The 18441-nt window shown below is 38.3% G+C and overlaps 1 protein-coding gene across 6 annotated transcripts in view; it reads right to left on the bottom strand.

Annotated features, from left to right (window-relative positions):
• ARID1B (AT-rich interaction domain 1B) overlaps positions 1-18441 on the bottom strand; it is a 428198-nt gene that overhangs the window by 284052 nt on the left and 125705 nt on the right. For all 6 annotated transcript variants that reach the window (XM_069598783.1, XM_069598786.1, XM_069598785.1 and 3 more), the window contains exon 3: positions 16712-16861. In XM_069598783.1, coding sequence (XP_069454884.1) covers positions 16712-16861 — 150 coding nt within the window. The remainder of the gene's footprint in view (positions 1-16711; positions 16862-18441) is intronic.

Below are 18441 nucleotides of genomic sequence, written 5' to 3'. Positions count from 1 at the left end.
GGAGCCTGGTGGGCTGCCATCCATGGGGTCGCACAGAGTCGGACACGACTGAAGCGACTTAGCAGAGCAGAGCAGAGAAGCATCTCTTTGTGCTTGTGACATTTAAATGTTCAATAAATGTCAGCTATTGTTGTTTACATTATGTAAAACCACATTTAAGAATAAGAATCAAAAAATAAAAAATAAAATAAAATAAAATAAAAGAATAAGAATCAAAATTTTCACTGAACCCACTGGGAGTTTATCCGGTGGTGACCATGGTCTGCTGATAGCAGCAGCTAGTGATTATGTAACATTTACTATTCACCAGGCACTGTTCAGAGTGCTTACGGTCTTGACATCAACTCCACGAAGTACTTTTCTCAGATGAAGAAACTGAGGCACAGAGGTTGAGTGACTCACGCAAGGTCCAAACTATAGAGTCAGAAACTCTGAGTATAGAGTTCAACAATCTGTGTTTTAACAAGCCTTCTGGGAGACTTTAATGCTCACTAAAATCTGAAAAACCCTGAGTTAACAAATGCAAAAGCCCATATCAGCGATTTTAAAGGCTTGAATACCAGCCTATCTCTGGAACAAAATGTATTTCTACTGTAAACAGCAATATCGATGGCAGTAAACCCTTCAGATTAAAATAGATTCAGGATCAAAACCAAGCCCCACCACATTCAGGCATCACTTGCTATATGACCTGAGGGTTATTATTAACATGATATATGAGGTAATATCCATCCACCATTCTAGAGTAAAAGACACTGGAAAGCACTGGTTAGAGCTTCTGCTCTCCAATGGCTCTCAAAGTTGGGAATGCATCAGAATTGCCTGTCAGAGTTAAATGCAGACTCCCAGGTTCCCTCCTCATCACCCTCCACACCCCAGAACCATTTTGATGTAAGAGAACTTACTTCAGTCTAGGGCCATACCACCCTGAACGCACCTGATAGTGTCTGATCTCGGAAGCTAAGCAGGGTCGGGCCCAGTTAGTACTTGGATGGGAGAACTTACTTGAGCAGACACTCCAGGTGATTCTGACGCAGACAATCCCTCCATCTTTTTTTTTCCCCCACTTTTTAGAAAACCACAGCTGTATAGTTATCCAATGGATCCCCTTTACTTCAACCTCCATCCTTTCTTCACCTCCCCAAGGCTAATGCAAAGAGACATGAATACATTCCTCTCCCCTAAAGTCCAGCACTCTTGAGAAGAATCAGTCAGTGAGTCGAACCTGCTTCTGCTATCCTTACAGAAAAAAAGGTGGTCGCTGCCCACATTAGCAATACAATTCTGAAAGTAATCTGATGTTTCAAACATCTACAGATAATCATCTTCCAGAATACAAATACGTGGAGCTTGTTACTCCAAGAATTTTTAAAATCAAAGAAATTAATGAAGGAAGAATTTTAATGCTATACATGTAAGTTATGTTTTACTTTATTTTATGTACTTCAGTAAGTTGAAATAAGCATTAAAAGACAAATGAAGACAGCTGAGAGCGGCAAAAAGCCATCCAGGAAAAAATCCTTTCCTCTCTCTAGTGTCAGAATTTAAATATCAAGGGAAAAGAACTGTATGGATAAATATAATGAGCCTCAATGCTGCTTTTAACTGCAGGACCTAATCCTCAACTGCATCCCTCAGTACCAGTAGGGGAAAGCGGGGATGGGGGTGGGGTCCTCAGAGAGAAGAAGTTGAAGGGGCACCTAGAGACTCACATCAGGTGTGAGTGTTGGCTCCACCCAGAGTCCCCACCTACCTAGGAGAGGCTTCCTCCTCCCCGTGCTGGCCAAGTCTGGGTAACCAGGATAAAGAGTTAGACAATAGGTCCCCGGTGCACCTAAGGTTAAGGCATCCAGTCCAACCCCACAGCACCATCTCTACTGGGGATGGAAACAGAGACAGGGGAAGAGGGAGGGAGAAAAAAGTGAGGGAAGAACGTAGAAAGCTCACCCCCTATTACAGCTACATTAGAAACAGGGAATGATGTGGAGCTTCAATGATTTTTAGACCAAATCCTGCTCTTGGGATTGATATTTTTCCTCAGCTTTTAATAAAACATATCTTAAACAATGTAAGATTTTCCTCTTTTATCACCACAGCAGACACTCACAGACAGCAGATCTGATCTTCTGCCCATTTCTAGGCAAGCCTGATATTCTGATGAGCAGCTGCTGGACAGCATGGAGCAGAGCCTAAACCACAACCAGGCTGTATACAGGCTCCAGGTCTGCCTGTGGCTTTCAGGTTGCTCTTTTCAGGAGGAAGCCTCCAATCACCTTTCTAAAAGTAAATTAAGTATTGAAAATATTGCTATTACCATATAACTCCTCATTGGCTTTATTTTCCTTTAATTCTGGTATTCGAAAGGAAAAAAAAAACTTTTTTCTTAAATATTTTAAACATGACCATGATTAGCATTATCAAATTATAATCTAACACAGAGTCACAGCTATAATCCAAAGCATAAAAAAATAATAACTATTCAAAGTTTTCCATCAAAGAGCCAAAAATGCTTTATTACTGGAAACAATCAGTATTAAATGTAAGAATTTTTCTCTTCCTTTTCTCCACTTCTAATAAAAGCAAAAACCCAGGCAGGCACAGCTGCATAGGCTAACCCTGATTTTTATAGCAAAACATTCATATCAAATTCTAGTATCATCAAAATGCTTTTCTTCATTCTCCAGTAGTTTTTTCTATTTGTTCATTTAAGAAGCTTTCAGGAATAACAAGAACCAAATCAAAACACAAACACAAATATACACAGGGAACTGGCCATTCTACATGAATCCAAACTTTGATGGCAGCAAATTATATCTACAGTATATTCAAAATCAGTGCTGAATTTTTAATATACTGTCGTGTCTCCCAAGGGAGAAAAAAGTAAGATAGAGAGGAAAAGTCATGTTCTCATTCCCATCTTCCTAAGCTCTGACCACCCCAGCCAAGAGAGAGCCAAGCAGGCTGCTGGTTCCAGCAACCTGAGCACCACCTGAGCCTCAGAGTGGCTCCAACCTGAGTAGAGAAGCAGTTACACAGGTGGTTACCCAAGCCAACAAGTAGAAATCAAGTCTAGGAGTGGGTGTTGTTCAGACCTGAAAGTAACTTAAAAGTTTTCTCCTCAGATGCTCACAGTTCTTCAAACATAAAAGGAAATACCCAGCCCTGGTTCAAAGCCTGACAACTAACTATAAGCAAGGTCAGCAAGAGGGAAAGTCCCATGCAAAGGAAACTCGAGGCTTCACTAGCAATCTCCTTTAAAGGAGTGTCTTCATCAATCAACAGTCCGAAAGTTTTTATTATCAAGTTAATTAAAAGACTCCTGTGTTAGTATCTAAATGCTAGGCAATTATTGGCAGCAAACTAAATGTCCTTATCTTTGCTCTGACAACAAAATCTTATAAAGCAAATGATATGAGCACTTCTGTAACTTAATACAGGTCTTCTATGCTTCTCTCCAAAAGCTGTAGAACAGAAGTGGCTTATAAATGAACAATTTGTTTTATAAATAATAAGAACCAGAGATTAGGATAAGTAATAAGCAATAATAATAAAGAAATGTTTATGCCACAATGGATCAATGTCAATATGCTAATTAATTAACATCTGAGCTCCTTCAGAGACTTCAATGGCAAGTTATTAATTCTGAAGTATGCTACCCTCATGTCCAATACTATCACCTTTTTCCAAAACAATGCCCATTTGCCAAACACTTTGTTTACTGCATCAGCTTTTGAAAAATTCTGTCCACAAAAATGTCCAAACAAAGCAGTATTTTAGAAAATATAAACACTTGTTTCTACCTATGCACATACAGACTTCAGACTTCCACTTAACTATTTATTGAGTGATCCACTATTACAAGTAAATTGCTGAGCTAGAACTATTTTGTTTTAAAAAGTTATTGAACAGTAACTTTTTATTTCATTCTTAATCACTGAGAAAAAACAATGAAAGGCACCAATCCCAAGCTAATTAATATGTTCCTTCTAATTGACCTTGATACTGAAACCAATCTCAGAATCTTGTTCAGTATCACTTCAGGATTGGGCAATATCTCTGTTCTCACTAACAAAGAATTAGTCCTACCCTAAAATCATTTCTTCTCTCACCAGCAAACTCTTACTCATTCTTCCAGACCTCCTCTGAGACACATAGTATCACACCATACCTTGAAAACACACTTCTCCTACTGTGCTATCATCTGCCTGTGTTGACCTTTCATTCAACTGCGATTTCATTCCTTCACTTCAAACACAATGTCTTATTAATCATTGGATTCCCAGCATATGGAACATTCCCAAGCAAAAAGCGATTCAATATATAGTTTATGTTTTCCTTTTACTGTCTTCTGCAACTTTTCCAGTAAGCCTGAGTTTTAAAAACATATTAAAAAGATAAAAGCTGTACCTTGAGAAGTACACATTCATAGTATACCCAGTATTTCTCTCAAGAATCTGAGATAATTCCATCAGTTGGAAAAAACTATACCTAAAAAGGTAAAGTTTGAAATTCTCTCACTGCTTTAACCTAGTCTTTTTTTTTTTAAGATCCTGACACATCCTCTTTAAGTAAACTGAAACTTAATCTGAATGGAGTTACCTCCTACAAACCTTCTCTAAGGAAAGAAAGACTTTTTCCGGCTATGGAAACAACAGAATAGTTTAAAGCCATGGAAACAGTGTTCTGCAGGACGCCAACTGTCACCGTCCTGGAAGCTGAGCTAAGTCGGCACAAGACCACTGTGGGAGGAAACGGTATTGACAGACAGTCTAGTTTCCATCCCAGGCGACTCCTTTCACATTACAGATCCTGGAACACTGCCGTTGACACCTAGCAGCTGCTTCCATTAAGAGCAGCGGGTAGAAGGTCTGGGAGAAACTTGTGCCACAATAAAAACATGACCTCTTCTTCAGCATCTCACAAGAGGAGATCTAAAGCAGAACTTGAGTTAGAGGCAGGAGGAAAAACATGAGTCTATAGGCACAAGGAGGAGACAGGAAGGTAATGAAAGTTTGCCAGGAGGGAACGGAGAACCAGGAAACAAACCTACACATCAACTTTGGAGTTGCTGTTTAGTCCAACTTGTGTCCAACTCTTTGCAACCCCATGAACTGTTAGCCTGTCTGGCTCCTCTGTTTTAGGATTTTATTATGAACCCAAAATGATAAAATGGAAACTTAAAACAACAACAAAACTTAAAATTTATGGCACTATAATTTTCTCTACTATAACAAATTATTAAATCTTGGGTAAAGCAGTTGGAGGAAGAAAGCTAAGATTAAAAAAAATGCTTCCAAATGCATGAAACTTCTTCAAATAGCTATTCTTTTTTTAAAGACTCAAAAATTAACACCTTTTGAAAGAAGGAAACACTATGATGTTGAGTAAATAAAATGTTTGATGGCAAATGGACAGTGCATTTATTGGTTAATCTCTTGGTCGACCACAGGAAGAATAAAGCCTATTCTTATTGATTTTTTACTGTGGTGTGTATTTACAAACTTAGAGGCCTCCACACTTTGGGGTAACACATTTTTTCTGTTCAACAACTCTGCTGAGCGTGTTATTTTAAATGTTCAATATTTTAATTTTACATAGTCATGGCTGTATGGTAAAAAATCCCATCAACTGAAACTTTGTTCACAATTTTGAGTTGTTTGTGCAATATAACTATATCACTGTCACTTGTATCTGTGAAGTTCATGGTTATTATATAGATTCAAGCCTCTGACTATTTTACAAGTCTTCTAATGTAAACACATCTGAGCATTTACGTAGGAAAAACAATATTTTATTATAAACTTTCTGTCTTTTCTATTACATGAATGGCATTATACTGATGTCTACTGAAATTCTGTATATAGGAAACTCATATCATGTATACATTTTATTTCAGAAAAAAATGAGGGAGCCCAAGTTATCTGTAATGATAAGATTTCAAGGGGGGCAGTTAGTTGTCACAAGGATAAGGAAATGCAATGAAATTTAAGGGTGTAAGCTAAGCATGCTAGATTGTCCCATGATGTAGAAGAGAGACTGATCCAACAGATTACTGCACCGCATCCCACTTTCATTTCCAAAGTCCCAGCATTCATTTAGATATAAAACAACACAAAAAGCTATTTGTCTAAGCCTAGAACCCAACTCCATTCTGCATATAAGAACGAAGTATTGTTAAAACAACTTTATACTGAATTTTCCAGGAATAAAACTACCCTCATGTACATCGAGGGAAGATTATATTTTATTTCAGATTGACTTTGACCAAGAGCTGCTCTCCATCTTAGAAGACGGTATCTCCATTGACAACCCTAGCTTGACATCCAGGAGGCTGATGCCATACACGTCTATCAGCCTCACAGTACGGCTGCCAGGTTCACACTGATAACAGGCATACATGCAAACATTAACCTCACAAGTCTTCAGTGCAGTCATGCACAAGCATCTAGTTAAATATATAATATTTTATTACATACTACTTTCACTTTTCCATACCAGTTAGTGCATTTTTCTGACTTGTTTAAAATTTTGTGTAGTAACAGAGTTTCTATGAATTTTGTGTAGGTAACATATTCTTTATTTTTTTATAACATATTCTTTATATTTTGAAAGAAAAAGGAGGCAGTAGGAAAGTTTCATTTTGGTGAAGGATAGGGAAGCCTGGCGTGCTGCAGTCCAGGGTGTCACAAAGAGTCGGACACAACTGAGCAACTGAACAACAACAACAAATTAACATGTTCCAAATTACTTATTAAATTGCATATTTATATAGTTTTAAATTGTATAAAAGACATCGAGTGAAAAAAGCTGGCTTAAAGCTCAACATTCAGAAAACAAAGATCATGGCATCTGGTCCCATCACTTCACGGGAAATAGATGGGGAAACAGTGGAAACAGTGCCAGATTTTATTTTGGGGGGTTCCAAAATAACTGCAGATGGTGACTGCAGCCATGAAATTAAGACGCTTACTTCTTGGAAGAAAAGTTATGACCAACCTAGATAGCATATTCAAAAGCAGAGACTAAAGACCTATATATAGAAAACTATAAAACACTGATGAAAGAAATCAAAGAGGACACTAATAGATGGAGAAATATACCATGTTCATGGATCGGAAGAATCAATATAGTGAAAATGAGTATACTACCCAAAGCAATTTACAAATTCAATGCAATCCCTATCAAGCTACCAGCCATATTTTTCACAGAACTAGAACAAATAATTTCAAGATTTGTATCGAAATACCAAAAACCTCAAATTACCAAAGCAATCTTGAGAAACAAGAATGGAACTGGAAGAATCAACTTGCCTGACTTCAGGCTCTACTACAAAGCCACAGTCATCAAAACAGTATGGTACTGGCACAAAGACAGAAATATAGATCAATGGAACAAAACAGAAAGCCCAGAGATAAATCCACACACATATGGACACCTTATCTTTGACAAAGGAGGCAAGAATATACAACGGAGTAAAGACAATCTCTTTAACAAGTGGTGCTGGGAAAACTGGTCAACCACTTGTAAAAGAATGAAACTAGATCACTTTCTAACACCGCACACAAAAATAAACTCAAAATGGATTAAAGATCTAAATGTAAGACCAGAAACTATAAAACTCCTAGAGGAGAACATAGGCAAAACACTCTCAGACATAATTCACAGCAGGATCCTCTATGATCCACCTCCCAGAATTCTGGAAATAAAAGGAAAAATAAACAAATGGGATCTAATTAAAATTAAAGGCTTCTGCACAGCAAAGGTTTAAAATATAAGCAAGGTGGAGAGACAGCCTTCTGAATGGGAGAAAATAATAGCAAATGAAGCAACTGACAAACAACTAATCTCAAAAATATACAAGCAACTTATGCAGCTCAAGTCCAGAAAAATAAACGACCCAATCAAAAAATGGGCCAAAGAACTAAACAGACATTTCTCCAAAGAAGACATATGGATGGCTAACAAACACATGAAAAGATGCTCAACATCACTCATTATTAGAGAAATGCAAATCAAAACCACAATGAGGTACCACTTCACACCAGTCAGAATGGCTGCGATCCAAAAATCTGCAAGCAATAAATGCTGGAGAGGGTGTGGAGAAAAGGGAACCCTCCTACACTGTTGGTGGGAATGCAAACTAGTACAGCCACTATGGAGAACAGTGTGGAGATTCCTTAAAAAGTTGCAAATAGAACTACCTTATGACCCAGCAATCCCACTGCTGGGCATACACACCGAGGAAACCAGAATTGAAAGAGACACATGTACCCCAATGTTCATCACTGTTTATAATAGCCAGGACATGGAAACAACCTATATGTCCATCAGCAGATGAATGGATAAGAAAGCTGTGGTACAGATACACAATGGAGTATTACTCAGCCATTAAAAAGAATTCATTTGAATCAGTTCTGATGAGATGGATGAAACTGGAGCCGATTATCCAGAGTGAAGTAAGCCAGAAAGAAAAACACCAATACAGTATACTAACACATATATATGGAATCTAGGAAGATAGCAATGACGACCCTGTATGCAAGACAGGAAAAGACACAGATGTGTATAACGGACTTTTGGACTCAGAGGGAGGGGGAGAGGGTGGGATGATTTGGGAGAATGGCATTCTAACATGTATACTATCATGTAAGAATCGAATCGCCAGTCTATGTCTGACACAGGATACAGCATGCTTGGGGCTGGTGCATGGGGATGACCCAGAGAGATGTTTTGGGGCGGGAGGTGGGAGGGGGGTTCATATTTGGGAACGCATGTAAGAATTAAAGATTTTAAAATTTAAAAAAAAAAAAAAAAGCAGAGACATTACTTTGCCGACTAAGATCGTCTGGTCAAGGCTATGGTTTTTCCTGTGGTCATGTATGGATGTGAGAGTTGGACTGTGAAGAAGGCTGAGCGCCGAAGAATTGATGCTTTTGAACTGTGGTGTTGAAGAAGACTCTTGAGAGTCCCTTGGACTGCAAGGAGATCCAACCAGTCCATTCTGAAGGAGATTAGCCCTGGGATTTCTTTGGAAGGAATGATGCTGAAGCTGAAACTCTAGTACTTTGGCCACCTCATGCGAAGAGTTGACTCATTGGAAAAGACTCTGATGCTGGGAGAGATTGGGGGCAGGAGGAGAAGGGGACGACAGAGGATGAGATGGCTGGATGGCATCACGGACTCGATGGACGTGAGCCTGAGTGAACTCCGGGAGTTGGTGATGGACAGGGAGGCCTGGCGTGCTGCGATTCATGGAGTCGCAGATAGTCGGACCCGACTGAGCGACTGAACTGAACTGAACTGAAAAGACATCAAATAAACAACTAGAAAACAAAAAGAGAACCAGTTCCAGCAGTGTGGCAGACTGGATACTATCAATGTCTATAATTGAAATATTGAAAACAATGGGAAACATTCCTTTTTCAATGGATCACAAACCGGAAATGAGTGTGAGTGAAACCACGGACACATAAAGTAAACCAAGAACATGGAAAGTAAGAGAGCAATAGAAGCTGAATTCTGTTACAGATTTTAACTTTCCATCTGATGACTATACAGGCAACGAGGAAAGGAGGAATCTAGGGCCGCCAAAAAGGAGCAAAATATGAGATGATAGCTCTCAAATAAACAAGGGACTAAGAAGGGCTATATCCATCATGTAAGAGCATTCACTAAAGAGAAAAGAAAAATACCTGTCTTGAACTTGATACTGAGAGGTAGGAAGAATTTTTAAATGACTCCTTTGAGAATCAGCAACCACAGGCTAACCATGACCAGAGTTTCTGGTCAAAATTAACACTTAATGGTGCACTCTATAAAACCTCAAGAAGAGAATTCCATTTAAAATGGTCCCAGAGGCCATACCACCTGAACCCACCAATCAATCTTAACACCATTTGTTGTAGGACAACAGAATATTAGGGTGTATATCTCCTGATGTAATACTCTCACGGCATCACCTATGAAGTATTCAAATAATATTGGTCAGTAATGATGTGTAACACGCCACCCCAAACTTAGTGGCCTAAAGACAACAGCATGTATTAGTCTCACAGATTCTGTGGGTGAGTAATCAAAAGGGAAGGTCTATCTTCATCATAATGGCTCTACACCTCAGCTGGAAGACAGCTGATGGTCACCAGACTGCCTGGGGCTAGAACCACTGGAGGCTCTTTCTCTCAAAAGGAGGGTCCTGGGCCCCTCCACTAAACAGAAGCAGGACCTAAATACTGAGGACGTGATTTACAATAATCACAAATAAAAATGTTTAACTTCAAGCCTGCGGATCTAGCTTGCAATTTATAGGAAACAGAGGGGCTGGATGAACAAATTAAGCCACGTCAAGGGAAAACATCCAGACAAAGCCATTTCATAGGAAAACCGACTCAAGTTTTTATCAACATGTCAAGGGGATGAATGGGAGTGGGGTAAGACAGAACTGATCCAGATAAAATGATGTAAGGATCAAATCAATCCATTAACAGTTGTTTGAATCTGGCTTGAAACGAATGAACTTTAAAGGCATTCTGATGACAGTTGGGGATATCTGAATATGGCTAGGCTAGTACATGAAGGAACTTATGCTGGCATGTGAGTGTTCATTCTATCATTCTGTTATCAGTCTACTAAGATCTCTTTATATAATAAAACATTAGAAAATAAAATACGAAATATGATTCCTAATGACTAGTGTCCACAAGCAACTGGCAAAAGCATACACCAATCCTTCTGAGGGAATAAAACAGACACCCAAGTCTCAATAAAAATCTTTAAAAAATGAACGAAGGGAAGTAAGAAAATCCTTAGAACTAAAAGAGAATAAAAATAATGCATAACAAAATTTGAGAGACTTAGCCAAAGGAAATTTTTTAGTCTTCTATTTGGCTTCATCAGCCAAAAAGTAAGACATAGTCAAAGTAAAGCACAGAATTTAATTAAACTTATAAAAAAGAGACTAGTAAAAATCCAGAAAATTCTTAAAATCACGCTACAGGAACATGTGTAGGTACTCTCATACATCAATGGTTGGAGTATAAATTGGTACAACCCTTGAGAGGAACAATCTAGCAAAATTACAACCACATGTACCCATTGACACAGCCAGGAATTTATCTGACAGATACACATGAACATTTATGAACTAACACAAATACAAAGCATCATGGCAGAGTTGTTTAAACTGCAAGTAACTAAAAATAACCTAAATGCCCATTGAAAGAGAACTGGTTAAATACATTATGATATGTCCATAAAATAGAATGAAGCTATAAAAAGGAATGGAGGATGGCTTTACTACTCCTTTATAAAGATCATAGAAAATATATTTAAGTGGGTGGGGAAGGGGGGTGATAAAGAACAGAAGAATGTTTATAGTGTATTATGGTGTACCAACATTTGTGTGAAAATAGAGCTAACAATTAAAATACAGTATTTTGCTTCTTTGTAAGGAAACTAAAGAAACATAATAAAGTGGTTATCTAGCAAAGGGTAAGCTTGCTGGTGAGCTAGGCAAGAGGAACTGTGTTGGGAGACTCAGATCTGTATCGTTTCCTTGTACTTTTTAATTTTAGACACATGGGAATGTATTGATTATTCAGAACATTACACATTAAAAAATGTTAAAAAAAAACAAAGATAGGTATCTTAATCCAACTCTGAAATTAACTTTTACATCTTTCACATTAACAAAAGACACAAAGTAATACTTTCTGATGATCTCCTAGTTCAAAAATCAACAGACTATATGCATTACAGCCAAAGATGGAGAAGCTCTATACAGTCAACAAAAACAAGACCAGGAGCTAACTGTGGCTCAGATCAAGAACTCCTTATTGCCAAATTCAGACTTAAATTGAAGAAAGTAGAGAAAACCGCTAGACCATTCAGGTATGACCTAAATCAAATCCCTTATGATTGTACAGTGGAAGTGAGAAATAGACTTAACGGTCGAGATCTGATAGATAGAGTGCCTGATGAACTATGGAATGAGGTTCATGACATTGTACAGGAGACAGGGATCAAGACCATCCCCATGGAAAAGAAATGCAAAAAAGCAAAATGGCTGTCTGGGGAGGCCTTACAAATGGCTGTGAAAAGAAGAGAGGCGAAAAGCAAAGGAGAAAAGGAAAGATATAAGCATCTGAATGCAGAGTTCCAAAGAACAGCAAGAAGAGATAAGAAAGCCTTCTTCAGCAATCAGTGCAAAGAAATAGAGGCAGACAACAGAATGGGAAAGACTAGAGATCTCTTCAAGAAAATTAGAGATACCAAGGGAACATTTCATGCAAAGATGGGCTCAATAAAGGACAGAAATGGTCTGGAACTAACCGAAGCAGAAGATATTAAGAAGAGGTGGCAAGAATACACAGAAGAACTGTACAAAAAAGATCTTCACGACCCAGATAATCATGATGATGTGATCACTCATCTAGAGCCAGACATCTTGGAATGTGAAGTCAAGTGGGCCTTAGAAAGCATCACTATGAACAAAGCTAGTGGAGGTGATGGAATTCCAGTTGAGCTGTTTCAAATCCTGAAAGATGATGCTGTGAAAGTGCTGTACTCAATATGCGAGCAAGTTTGGAAAACTCAGCAGTGGCCACAGGACTGGAAAAGGTCCGTTTTCATTCCAATGCCAAAGAAAGGCAATGCCACAGAATGCTCAAACTACCACACAACTGCACTCATCTCACATGCTAGTAAAGTAATGCTCAAAATTCTCCAAGCCAGGCTTCAGCAATACATGAACCATGAACTCCTTGATGTTCAAGCTGGTTTTAGAAAAGGCAGAGGAACCAGAGATCAAATTGCCAACATCCGCTGGATCATTGAAAATGCAAGAGAGTTCCAGAAAAACATCTATTTCTGCTTTCTTGACTATGCCAAAGCCTTCGACTGTGTGGATCACAATAAACTGTGGACAATTCTAAAAGAGACGGGAAAACCAGACCACCTAACCTGCCTCTTGAGTAATCTGTATGCAGGTCAGGAAGCAACAGTTAGAACTGGACATGGAACAACAGATTGGTTCCAAACAGGAAAAGGAGTACGTCAAGGCTGTATATTGTCACCCTGCTTATTTAACTTCTATGCAGAGTACATCATGAGAGACGCTGGACTGGAAGAAACACAAGCTGGAATCAAGATTGCCGGGAGGAATATAAATAACCTCAGATATGCAGATAACACCACCCTTATGTTAGAAAGTGAAGAGGGAACTTAAAAGCCTCTTGATGAAAGTGACAGAGGAGAGTGAAAAAGTTGGCTTAAAACTCAACATTCAGAAAACGAAGATCATGGCATCTGGTCCCATCACTTCATGGGAAATAGATGGGCAAACAGTAGAAACAGTATCAGACTTTATCTTTTTGGGCTCCAAAATCAATGCAGATGGTGACTGCAGCCATGAAATTAAAAGATGCTTACTCCTTGGAAGAAAAATTAGGACCAACCTAGATAGTATATTCAAAAGCAGAGACATTACTTTGCCGACTAAGGTCCGTCTAGTCAAGGCTATGGTTTTCCTGTGGTCATGTATGGATGTGAAAGTTGGACTGTGAAGAAGGCTGAGCGCCGAAGAATTGATGTGTTTGAACTGTGGTGTTGGAGAAGACTCTTGAGGGTCCCTTGGACTACAAGCAGATCCAACCAGTCCATTCTGAAGGAGATCAACCCTGGGATTTCTTTGGAAGGAATGATGCTCAAGCTGAAGCTCCAGTACTTTGGCCACCTCATGCAAAGAATTGAGTCATTGGAAAAGACTCTGATGCTGGGAGAGATTGGGGGCAGGAGGAGAAGGGGATGACAGAGGATGAGATGGCTGGATGGCATCATGGAATCGATGGACGTTGAGTCTGAGTGAGCTCCAGGAGATGGTGATGGACAGGGAGGCCTGGCATGCTGCGATTCATGGGGTCGCAAAGAGTCGGACACACTGAGCGACTGAACTGAACTGAACTAATGCATGCAATGTCTAGAGAGAAAAGGAAAGTCTCCAGGAAGGAATGTTCTGTCTGTCATGAAACACTGGCTTCTTAAATCAAAACAGTTGAGTTTCTTCATTTTTTAAATGTGAACTCAGTACTAAAAATAATTATTAAAAGTCAGATTGATTTGAAGATATTCTAGTCGTTATTTTTACTTTGTTTTGGAATAGATTCGGGGGAGGTTGTTATTCCAGTTTTGAGGTACTAACTATATGGAAAATGCTAGATGTCATTTCCGAGATAAACTTCCCAGTATATATAAATATCTAACTCCCTAAAAATCAAAACTGTTCCTGTAAAACCAGACCCTCTGATTAGGGTCCCTAAATATCTCTGATTTCCACTTCTTTGTCCCAAAAGAGTTTATAGAAACTTAAAAAATATTTAGATATTCTATAGTGAAAAGAAGAAAAAAATTCCAATATACTTTGGGAAATAATTGACTTTCCTCAGAATATCAAAAAAAAAATGTATTTACATCAAGTCATTTTTATACAGTACTTCCTGACATATGGAGAAGGAAATGGCAACCCATTCCAGTATCCTTGCCTGGAGAATCCAATGTACAGAGGAGCCTGGTAGGCTACAGTCCAAGGGGTCGCAAAGAGTCAGACACGACTGAGCGACTTCACTTCACTTCCTGACATATAGTTTATTGTATTCAAGTTAATAAAACAATGGTAGTATCGCTCAAAGCATAAAATAGACCTAAACTAAGCACATCTGAATAGTACTCATAAAAATAAGATTTTACCTGTAGTATGCTTTAAATATTTAAATATAAAGGCTATTGTTAGGTAAAAGACCAGGACATCAAAAGAGTGTCTAACAGGCTTTTTAATGTTGAAGCGCTCCCGGGCGGGGTTCCTGGACCGGAGCAAGGCAGGTCGAGGAAGTCCGCTCTGGGACCGTGTTGGGGGTGGTTTTTATACGTTCGTTGCCAGGGATGGTCAGGTTAGATGGACAGGGGTTCGGATAGGTTGCCAGGCCGAGGCGTCGCAGGCTGACAGGTCCTTCTATGTGACTGGGTGGGGCAGCTTTAGCTGGTGAAGTGTGCTGTCATTGGTCCCCGGGATCTGGGAGGCTCCTTCTGTTAGGGACATCCCCAGCCAGCAGGAGGGAGAGGAGGGGCAGCCCATCATGGCCCCCAGGGTCCGACCTTACAGATATTAAATAACTAATTGCCATGTAGAAGAAGTCATCAGTGAATGCTTCATCAAGGAAGTAAATTTTGAACTTGGTTTTGGAAGGAAATGACAGGCACTCAGAATCCTTAACCAGTTTGGCTGTACAATCAGATTCATTTTAGCACAATGAAGTAAAATGACTAATGCAATATCTCTGTTGAGTCCTTCTTAAACTTTGATAACTTGACAAAACATTTTGCCTACAGAGAAGTTCAATAAGGCTCTGAAAGCCCATGAAAAAATCTTTAACTTTATATATTATAAACCCAGATACCAGAGCTCACTTAAAAAGAAATGGTATTAAAAAAAAAAAAAAAGAAATGGTATTATAAGGTTATTTAACTTTCCCGATTTTAATAAAAGAACAGACTAAATAACTTTGAAATAATGTACATTCCTACATCTATAAATTGCTTTAAATTTTGCAAATACATATGCAAAACACAAGATTCTATAGCCTCTTCAGTCTCAGCTGTTACACTGTTTTACTTAAAGCTATAAACTCTTTTTGGAACTCTTAAATAAAAATCACATGGAAAAAGCCTACAAAGAATCCAATAAAATACTTAAGAAATCAGCTGAATTTGTTAAAATTAAGCTTCATATATTTATATATTTTGCCTAGCATCAGCAATCACCCCAAGCTGTCTAGGAAATCATTTTGAAGACTGAACAGTCAGTGCCACTGTCTTCCCCATCTTCATCACCCCCACCCACCAAAAAGAAAGAAGAGACGAAAACACAAAATGCAAAGTTACAATTTGATGCTTATGACTGAAAGTGCTATGAAAGTTCTATTTGAATTCAGAGTACAGGTCCTGAGTTCATGATGCCTTTTAATATTTTCGGTGACAATCTCTAAAACAAGATCAAACTGAATCACTGAATCACTGTACCCAAAGCATGTGTACTATTTTTCAACAAATCATGTAAGCTGAAATATGCAGCCCAATAACCTCAAAGAGTATTTAATGAGGCTAATTTAAACTAGAAACTGTTTAACATACTCAAAGTACATGATTCCCTTTAGTATTTTAATATATTGTAATTGAAGTGATTATCTGTTTATAAACTAGTTTAAGAAGAATAATACTGCCAAAGGCAACAATGTTTTTGATACAGTAGCACTTACCATTAAAACAAATCAAAAGAAAGCTCAAGATAAAACACCATGTATGTGCCAACTAGCAAGATTAAATGATCAATAAAACCATTTTCCTCAATAAGCCTCAACAAAGTGACAGAGTACTTTCTTGTAAGATTTGGAATACACATGACAAAGAAGATGTAATGACTGACATTTTCTGCTGTCACTAGCCGGTAATGTAAGAAGCTATTAAGCTTACTTATTCTTCCCACCCTTCAATCTCCAACATCCATTCATAAACAAACAGTTTAGGATATAGTTCTACATTTTCTCAAAACTTCATTTTTCCCCACTGAGAACAGATATTCTCTAAATGGGACAGGAAGATGTCTCAGAACCCAGGGTGGCCTTTGGACACAGGACAGAGGCCTGGGGACGAGGAATGCGCTCACCTGCTGAGGCTGGTACCTCTGCTGGGACTGGGAGGGCAGATATGGCGCCTGCGGGGGAAGGTGCGGAGGCTGCGGCTGCTGGTTGTAGTAAGGCTGCTGGCCCTGCTGGCAGTAACCACTCACACCCTGCTGTCCGTACTGAGGTGGCATCTGTCAAGAGTCAAGACGGGCAAGTGAGAGAAAGTCTAAACATGCAATTCAATAAAATCAAATATGGTTTCGATTCAGCAATGTGAAGTGGGTTCTTTGCTAAGCAACTGAATTCAAATTTTTAACATTCTCTCCATTAGATTAATCAGCCTACTGCCTTCTCCTCACATACTATCAATGAAGACAAAAGATAATTTAACTCTGCTTTAAAAAATACTTTATCAGATATCAAATACTGATAATTTCACAAAAATCCAGAGGGGGTAAAAAGCTCCGAATACTGACATCAAAAAAATTGCTTCTGCCAAGAAAGTCAGAGAAAGATTATATTAATCCATTCTTATGCAATACACAAATGAAAATGAACTCCAGTTCAAGATCCCTTACTAATATTTTGTAGGATGCTTGTGATTTGGGTACACATTTGTTTCAACGAAGGTCAGAATGCCTCAATTACATTTTAGCAAATACCAGTTAATATTAGCAATTCCATTTACTATTTTTGCTAAAAAGAATCAACACTGCTTTACAATAAAATGAAACTATTTAGAAAACGATACTGTGTATATCAAACAATGTAACTATCAATATGAGAAAGATATTCATAGCTATATAAGAATAGTATTTTCCTAGTTGATAAACAGTCAATGAAGTAAAGTGTCAAAGTGTTAGTTACTCAGTTGTATCCGACTCTTTGTGACCCCATGGACTACAGACCTCCAGGCTCCTTTGTCCATGGAGTTTTCCAGGCAAGAATACTGGAGTGGGTTGCAATTCCCTTCTCCAGGGGATCTTCCCTACCCAAGGATGGAATAATTCTTTTCCATCTGAGCTACCAGGGAAGCACTTAGAGGGAAATACCCAAGATATGGACAGAATGACCGAAAATGGTTCTTCTCCATTTCTAGTTACATGAATCTAAAAAATATTGAAACTGTTCAAAGGAAAGTTCTTCCTCATGCAATAAATACACCATTGATGATATTTTCTGATGTTCTATCAAATCAGAAATCTATGGACACATTTTTTTCCCTAACTGAGAGAAAGAATAGGAGAGGAAAAGAAAGACAAGATATCAAAAAGGCAAAAAGCACTCCTGGGATGAGAATAGTGAAGTCACTGTTAATACCACAATATAGTTCATTTGAGAAATCCAAGAACTTCAACCTCATAAGCTATATACTTCTAAGAATTAAGTCATCAGTTCCAGATATACACTTAAAAAACAAATTGACTACAGAATATTGAATGAGAGGGAAAAAGAGTAAGGAATACATTAAACACTTTGCCTCTAAGACCAATTAGCACAGTAATTTTTAACATGTACTATGAAGTAAAAAGAAAAAATTGCAATAATAAAGTTCATACACCTTTTGACCTGATCTAGATTATTTTCAAACTTCTAGCAATGGTGACAAAACATTTGGCCACAACGACTTACAAATGCTTCTCATCACACAGATCCTAAGTTACTAGAACAGACAAGTTTGTATTGAAAACCATTCAACAGCACAGTTGAATTCTTTGCTTTTATTTATTTTACAGCTTGATGTCTCATAATGAATGTATGTCCCTGCCAT

This window comes from Ovis canadensis, chromosome 8 (genome assembly GCF_042477335.2).
Source record: "Ovis canadensis isolate MfBH-ARS-UI-01 breed Bighorn chromosome 8, ARS-UI_OviCan_v2, whole genome shotgun sequence".
Classification (NCBI taxonomy): domain Eukaryota; kingdom Metazoa; phylum Chordata; class Mammalia; order Artiodactyla; family Bovidae; genus Ovis; species Ovis canadensis.
Note: the sequence above shows the minus strand (reverse complement) of the source record. Positions and strands in the feature narration are given on the sequence as shown.